General features: G+C 38.2%; 1 protein-coding gene across 4 annotated transcripts in view; it reads right to left on the reverse strand.

Annotated features, from left to right (window-relative positions):
- The window catches only part of GADL1 (glutamate decarboxylase like 1), a 106069-nt gene that overhangs the window by 87516 nt on the left and 9830 nt on the right, over positions 1–8723 (reverse strand). For all 4 annotated transcript variants that reach the window (XM_006030204.3, XM_025211782.1, XM_014522996.2 and 1 more), the window contains exons 6-7: positions 684–763; positions 518–572 (exon numbers count right to left, since the gene is read on the reverse strand). In XM_006030204.3, coding sequence (XP_006030266.2) covers positions 518–572; positions 684–763 — 135 coding nt within the window. The remainder of the gene's footprint in view (positions 1–517; positions 573–683; positions 764–8723) is intronic.

The following is an 8723-nucleotide window of genomic DNA, read 5'->3' on the forward strand; positions in this document are numbered from 1 at the left end:
CCCTGTCAGTGAACTGACAAGGGTGGAGTCTTATTTCTTGCAAGCTATTATGATAGCCAGCCTTTGTTCCAGAGACTATAACCCCATCCTCTTATTTCTTGGTTCCCTATTCCCAGTTTTGACTGCCAGCAAAAGTTATAGAAAAGACAGCTCTATTATAACCAGGACAGCTGTACCTTTTTTAAAGCAGTAGAGGCACAGTCTCAACTGGTGAGGGACTGAGAGCAAAAAAAAGCACTAGAATACTTCACTGCAGCATTATTTTTATTGATGAATACCACAATCAAAACATCTTTAGAAATGTTAATAGTCTTGCACAACATAGCATCTAGTATTCCTGGCTTACCCCACAATATGGGGCAAGCAGATTGCACCTGTAAGAAAAGCATTGGTATATTAACTGCCCTAATTTTAACTTTTGCTCACTCTTATTCCCCTTTCTTTCACTCAAATACACAAATACACAGTCCGCACATGCTGACGCCTATCACGCTCAAGCTCTCTCTCCCCCTCTCACCTCTTTCCTGGCCCGCTGGACTTGTTTCTCCAGTTCCTCAGGTATCATCTTACCTCTAAGGGACACAGATTTAAAACTTTTTCAGTTATATTCAAATATGTTACTTACTTACAGCTCTACTGCATTTTAAAAGGCTCAAACCACTGCAGTGGCTTTTCTTCCTTACCTTTCATCTGTTTTGATGAAGTAAACATTCTGTGTGCCAATGCCCAGGAAAGAAGCTGCCTTCTTCATGGAGTAATGACACTGGGTAATTTTTTTTTAAAAAGACATGAAAAAGAAAGGAACAAGCCATAAACAATATTAGCTTATTGACATGACCATTATCAAATATTAACAGCATTTCCTAATGCAAAAAGCAAATTGTAAGTGCTGTGCAGAAATTAGGCATCTAATGACGTGCACAGAAAATGAAGCAAGTAGTTACATGGTCCATATTTAAAATGGTGATCAAAAGAATTGCTGAGCTGAACTAGAATGGGTCAAAAGTTGGAATTTCTGCTCCATGGAAAATCTGGGGGGAGAAGGGAGGGGGCTGTTTTGGAATGAAAAGTAGAAATCTTGAAATTTCTTACAGAATGAACACATGGATAATAATTAACATTCTTTCAAAATCAAACATGTTTCATAGCAGAAACTTTAAAATAAAATGTAATTTAAGAGCTTAAGACTCTGAGCTCAGCCATGGCTCCTAGGAATTTCATGCTCCCAGCACCAATACAGCAAGTTCTGTAGCCTGACAGCTTGGAAGCTGGGACTCACAGAATTCAAGAACTGCCAGACTCCTACTTCTGGAGCAAGGGGCCTGGCAGCCTTGTGATGACTATCCCGGAGTGATGAACTTTCTTTTCCTCATGTCCTGCTAATAAAATTACAGAATTTGCCAGCATAGGGCATACAGTATTGCCCAATCTGTAGCCCTGATAAGATCTTTTACAGCGCATGGTTTATTCAAGAGCCAGCAGATGAACAGATGTTAAATAATCTGTTTCACCTCAAGCAGAGCTGTGGGGCAGAAAATTTTCCCCGCAGAAAACATTTCTGGTATTTTTTTGTGGGAAATTTTCCATGTCTAAAAATTCATTGTTTCATCAAATTCATTAGTAAGAATGAATGGATGCCAATACAATATTAGGCAAGCTTGGTAGCTTCAAAGTTGTAATTAATGTTTTTCAGGTGATTATCCCTAAGAAGTGTCTGAGTACATATATGTTTTATTGATTTGTAAATAGAAGGGTAAATACACTCACATAATAATCCAAACCAAAACTCACGTTATGAATTCACCTAATTGGCTGTTCAGGTTAAATCAAAACCAAAGCTAAAATTCTTATTTCATCTCAGACTGGACGTGAAAGCAAAACCAAAAACAAACTGTAATTAATTTTTGTTTCACTTTCAGTTCAGCAAACAGAGCAGTGTGTCATTTCTTTTCTGGAGTTGGGGAAGTTGGAAGTGTTTGCATAAGATCTGTTAGTTTTTTAGTGCTTTTGCTTACTCAATGGAGGAGGCAACCTTGTGATAGATGATGCAGAAAAGGCTGAAGTACTCAATGTATTTTTTTACCTCAGTCTTCACAGAAAAGATTAGTTAAACTGTTGCACCTGACAGCACAGGTTGGGGAGAAGATGGCATAATAACAGATGGCACAACAGTGGCACAAGAACAGATTAGGGGCTATTTAGAAAACCTGGACATTTACAAGTCCATGGGGCTGGACGCGTTACACCTGAGGGTGATGAGGGAGTTGACTGAGGTTGCTACAGAGCTGCTGGCATTATCTTTGAAAACTTGTGGCAATTCAGGGAGGTTCCAGATGACTGGAAAAGGGAAAATATAGTGCTCATCTTTAAGAAAGGGAAGAAGGAGGATCTGGGGAACTACAGACCAGTCAGCCTCACCTCTGTCCCTGGAAAAATCATGGAGCTGGTCCTCAAGGAATCCATATCTATGCACTTGGAGAAGAAGGTGATTATGAACAGTCAACATGGATTTACCCAGGGCAAGTCATGCCTGACCAACCTGATTGCTTTCTATAATATGACTGGCTCTGCGGATGTGGGGAGAATGGTTGATGTGATATACTTTGACCTTAGCAAAGCTTTTGATATGGTTTCCCACAACATTCTCACAAGCAAGCAAAGGTTGGATGAATGGGCTGCAGAGGATGGAAAAAACTAGCTGGCTTGTCAGGCTCAAAGGGTAGTAATCAATGGCCCAATGTCAAGCAGTGAGTATCAAGTAGAGTGCCCAAGGGGTTTGCCCTGCAGCTGGTTTTACTGAATATCTTGATCAGCAATCAATGAGATGGGATGGAGTATACCCTCACTGTGGATGAGGCTAAGGTCAGTGGAGCAGTAGAGACACTGGAAGGTAGCGTTAGGAATCAAGAGACCTAGACAAATTGGAGGATTGGACCAAAAGAAATCCCATGAGGTTCATTAAGGGCAAATGCAAAGTTTTGCACTTAGGATGGAACAATCCCATGTACCAGTACAGCCTGGGGACTAACTGGCTAAGCAGCAGCTCTGCAGAAAAGGACCTGGGGGTTATAGTGGACAATAAGCTAAATATGAGGCAAAAGTGTGCCTTCATTGGCAAGAAAGCGAATAGCATACTGGGCAGCATTAGTAGGAGATTTGCCAGCAGATACAGGGAAGTGAATAGTCCCCTCTTATTCAGAACTGATGAGGCCACATCTGGAGTACTGTGCCCAGTTTTGGGCCCCCGCTACAGAAAGAGAGTGGACTACAGAAGGAGTGTGGACGAACTGGAGAGAGGGCAACCAGAATGGTTAGTGCGCTGGGAACCATGACTTCTGAGGTAAAGCTGTGGGAACTAGGCTTATTTAGTCTGGAGAAGAGAAGATTGAGTGGGGATTTAATAAAAACATTCAGCTACCTGAAGTGGGGTTCCAAAGAAGATGAAGTTAAACTGTTCTCAGTGGTGGCAGATGACTAAACAAGGAGCAGTGGTCTCAAGATTCAGTAAGGGAAGTTTAAGTTAGATATTAGGAAGAACTTTATCACCAGGAGGGTAGTGAAGCACTGGAACAGGTTACCCAGAGAGGTGGTACAATCTCCATCCTTAGAGGTTTTTAAGACCCAGCTAGACAAAGCCTTGGCTGGAATGATACTTGGGAATGGTCCGCTTTGAGCAGGGGGTTGAATTTGATGACCTCCTGAGTTCCCTTCCAACCTTAATTTTCTATGATTGTATGAGTTAATCCTTTCCACATCAGACATGTATATTCAGTTACCAAATAGAAAAAGGCAAGTACAGTAGCTCTTAGTGTTGCTGACTCTCCACTTTCAGTTTGCAAGATTTCCAAATATGTACGTTTAGGTATGAATTTTGCCTTTTGTCTTCTCATGTACCTTGAAGGAGAGCATATGATCTAGTGTCCCTCCAAGTTAGACAGAATTCCAACAATGGGAAGAAGTATGCCATTCCAGATAATGTTAAGGCATCTGTTGGCCTCACAGCTCCACGTATGTCAAAGACTAAACTGTTTTCGCTGGGGTGGTGCAGAACCTGAAAGCCCTGGAAGCTGTCAAGATTCCAGTAAGCCCCACCACCTCTCCCCAATATTTCATCAGATACCTATAGACGCCAATATTTTTTTGCAAAATACAATCAGTTTTGACAAGTCCGAATTATTTTTTCCCTAGACAAAAAACACTTGTTCACCTGTAAAGCTCCTAATCAGTTCTAATCTTAATATCTTTACACAAGAACACAAACTCATCCTGATTCTTACTTACATTAGACTCCTTTATATAATATAAAATGTATGCAAAGGTCATTTTACCCCACTTTACTTGTGTGATGTCTCCTTAAAAAGGGTATTTCCATGACCACAATGGGGTAAATTTGCCCAGTGTGATAAAAATCAAGCTCCAAATTGCTACACTATGCTTTGCATAGTCTAATGCAAATGCTAACATCACATTTCACCATATTTCTAACACTGTCTTTATGACTTAGACCCAAGTGCACTCTGTGGACATTCTTATTCCAAAGTAAGAACGTGTTGTTCCAGTTTCACTTAAATTAACCTCTAGAAGTTACTTACTGGACTTTAAATTCAATGCATATCTTTATCTGAATTAACTTCCAGCTAATAAGGGTCATATCCTGCAAGGTGCTGAATGGAACCTCTTGGGGAAGTTAGAAGGTACATAGGACACCTAGCATCTCTTAGGAGAGTTCAGCATATTGCAGGATAAAGCCGTCAAAAGGTTGGCTTCACATTTCTTTTTTCAGAGAATAGAAACAATTCTTTATGTTACTATTTAGGGGTTAAAATAACATTCATTCCAACAACCCTGAAGATGTCTAGAATCATTACTTTTCATATAGGAGGTGAAGCCAGGTGGTTAATTAATTCTGTTTTCTTCCAGTAAGTTCATATAAATGCAGTTAGAGAGGAACATAATTATGAAAAATGAGCAGCATTTTAATGTGTGGGTATGAATATATTAAGGGTATTCAAACCTGTCATGGTTATTTTGATGAGATGGATCATCTCAAAAGGCCTTTTTTTCTTTTTGACAAGACGGTTTTTTCCCCCCTTTTTAAATAAATGCCTACTAAAATACTATCAGCTAATATCAGCCAATCTTAAAAATGTTTAATTTTCTAACATGACACATTCACAAAGCCTTTATGACTCATTCATTTAGACTATTAAGAGAATAATAGTATACATAGGTGTATAATTAATCTAATGTTACATCAATAACTTGTAATGTGTTTGTAGAGCTGCAGTGTGTTTTTCACTAGAGATCTGAACTCTGGTAACAGAGTTTTAATTGACTTGTGAACAATTTAAAGTAAAAAGGCTAGCCTCTGTTGCTGACTTTTAGCCATTAGGTTCAAATAAAAAGTGTGACAGGGAGCCATTTGAATAATCAAATAACTTCACACAGAAAGAAATGGATCTGCAGTTCTTTAGGCCAGTAGACAAAAAGGAGATAACCAAATTATAAATCTTACTGTGAAATATTGTATGGGAGTAGAGGGAAAAAGCCAAGAAAGGCTTGACCTTATGAAATGAGACCCAGAAAGGGGAACTGACTGAATGGCAAAAGAATGCAACTTGTAGACATGTCAGTTCTGGACTTTACAAGTACATTTGCTTCCACTGGCAGCAATGGAAGCTTTGCCTCAGACTTCAGTAACTGCAGATATAAGCTTTCAGTGTGGAGGCAACTGAACAAGAGAGTGGAAAAGAGTTGTGCTGCGGCATTGTTTTAGATGTGATTCTGGTACTGGAATAAAAGGAAAAAAAAGTAGTTTCCCAAATATATTGTTGTAGAAAGCCAACAGGATCTCTCTTGCTATTTGCAATAAGCACTAATATACTACATTACACAGCACCACTTTAAGCAAAAGATGCAAAAGGTACCTGGAGAAGTTACAGCTTAGACAGAGTTTTAATCCATTTATCACAGTGCCCAGAGTTGCCATGTGAAGTAATGATAAATAAATATTCTGAGCAAAATTTCAATTTGTATCCAGGTTGTTTTACATAAATAATACTTAAAAATGATAACAGTTGAAGGTTCTGTTGCTAGAGTTTTGCAATTTTCTTCTGAGGGTATATTATATCTCATTATATCTGTAACCATTCAGGCTGAAAAAATAAAACACACACTCAGCATAAGACCTAACTGAAATAGCAGTGCATTAAGATGAAAGAGGGCGATTATTTTGACTAGGGTAAGGGGAACTCAGAATTTTTTTTTTTAATTATTTCAGAGCACAATGTTACCTTATCCTGCACTCATTAAGACAGAATATAAGTTCATATTTTCTTTGTTTTGAAAAGTTTTCTGGAAACCTGAGTACGTAAAGCAATTATGTTATTATCAGACTACTTTACTTTTCATTGTACCTAATGTAAGCTCCATAGGGATCAGAGGCATGGTGTTTTTATTGTGTTCTTACGCTTATTTACATGCATGATCAAGTCACATTTGTGAGAAGTTTCATTTCCATTTCATTACTCTACAAACAACTAGCATCGGGGAATTCATTGCAATTACCCAATGCATTTCCTTTCCCCCTCTATTCTCAGCTTCCCTGAATTCTTATCTTCCCAGACACTGCAATGATAATTCTCATTCCAGAACAAAGCCCAGATGAGACTGAAATAAAATGAGAAGGAAAAAAGTGATAAATGTGTGTTTATTGATACAAGTTGTGTTGTGCTCAGCTTGGTGCTACAGATTCAGAAGCATCAGTCAGATAACCGGAATACAACTATCTCAAGCGTCATTGAGGAACTGTCCAGCAAAAGAATTCACTAACAGGAAGCAGAAAATATTCTCCATAAATTTTCATAGTTTTAAATATCTATAAATTTTTGTTCGTCTTGAGTTAGAGCTCATGTTATATAAAACATCTTTTACTTTACTACAGAAGAACAATTTCTGAAGAATAAGATCAATATGCTTCTGAGATGAGAACCAGCCTGAGAACCCCACTACTGAACACACACAGACCATATCATATTGCCAGAGTTGCAATGTTAGACACGGTATTGAGACCAAGTCCTAAAATGAGGGAGGGATGACTGGCAAATAACATGCTCCAACCATTGCTTATCATGCTGACCAGTATGTTGGCCCTCCATCAGACAGGGGGTTGAACTAGATGACTTCTGGAGGTCCCTCCCAGCCCTGCTTCTCTATGATTCTCTATGTTCTCACTGCCTTCCTATGTAAAACACACTTCATTGCTTCATTCCTTTATTGTTTTTATTAGATGTAGATTGCTAAAGCTTCAGGACCATTTCCTTATTGTTTTATTGAATGTTGCCTTGCATAATAGACCACTACCTCCAAGTATTATCCCAAAACAAAGTCATAAAATACAATTTGGAACAAACAGATAGTGGAAACTTGACAATAGAGTGCATCAGCTTCTTGATTATGAACAGTTTTTAATATAGTCTCAATAACTGATCATATTTAAGGAGAACTATTTAAAAATAGACATAACAAATTCCATAGAATCATGAACAAGTAAGGCTGGAAGAGACATTGGAATAACCCAGTTCACCTCCCTGTTCAAGCCATGTTCATCTTCATCTAAATCATTTTAGGCATGTGTTTGTCTACACCATTCTTAAAAATTTCCAAGGATGGAGATTCCATAACCTTTCTAAGATAGCTTGTTCCAGTGCTTAAACACCCTCAGAGTGAGACAGTTCTTCCTAATATTCAACCTAAACTTTTCCTGTCCAGTCCCCTGCAGCCACAGAGTGTGGTCTATCACCATCCTCTTTATAACCATGCAGGTGACATTCCAACCTAACCAGTCATTCCCCAATCTGAAGCTGTGCATGCAATTATTTTGCCCCAAATACAGCACTCTGCACTTGTTCTTACTGAATTTCATCCAATTAATTTTGGATCATTTCTTCCATTTTTCAAGTTCATTCTAAATCTTCAACTTGCCCACCAGGGTGTCAGCAGCTCCACCCACAGTGGTGCCATCTTCAAATTTGCGAACTGTGCGCTCAATACCACCTTCCAAATCACTACTAAAAATATGAAACAATACTGGACCCAGGACAGACTGATGGTGAACTCCCTCAAAACCTTTTCCCAATCAGATATTGAGCTATCAGTGACTACTTTTTTAATATGATCATCCAGCCAGTTATGTATCCACATTACAGGAGTTTTACCTAGACCGTAATTCTTTAGTTTATTAAGTGTATTAATGAATGTGAACTAATGAAGGGTAGTAAAGACTGAAGGAAACAGGTCTTGTGGATAAGGGACTACACAGGAATTCAGGACAAGAACTGTGTAAATAAAGGGTTGCTTTTGTTCATCTGCTGAGCAAAATAAACTCTTAAAAAATATTTGTTTCAGGTTGGTCCAAAGTGTATTTTTCCCATTTCCCTGCTGAAACAAAGTCAAAACAAATTCATTTCAGGTCAAATAAAATGTTAAATCTTTCTTGTTTAATTTTCAGGTTACCATTCTTACAATTACATTTAGGTAAATTTCTATATAAAATGAAATAACATTTAAAAAAATTGAACGATTTCATTTAAAAAACACTAAAGTAAAATTTAGTTCTTTTCCAGTTCCTCCTACCCTAACAAATGAAACAAAGTTGACAAACTCGAAGTGAATTTGTACATGATTGGTTGACCAATATCTGCATTTAGATTTTTTTTTGTAGG

Source organism: Alligator sinensis, unplaced genomic scaffold (genome assembly GCF_000455745.1).
Source record: "Alligator sinensis unplaced genomic scaffold, ASM45574v1 scaffold181_2, whole genome shotgun sequence".
NCBI lineage: Eukaryota > Metazoa > Chordata > Crocodylia > Alligatoridae > Alligator > Alligator sinensis.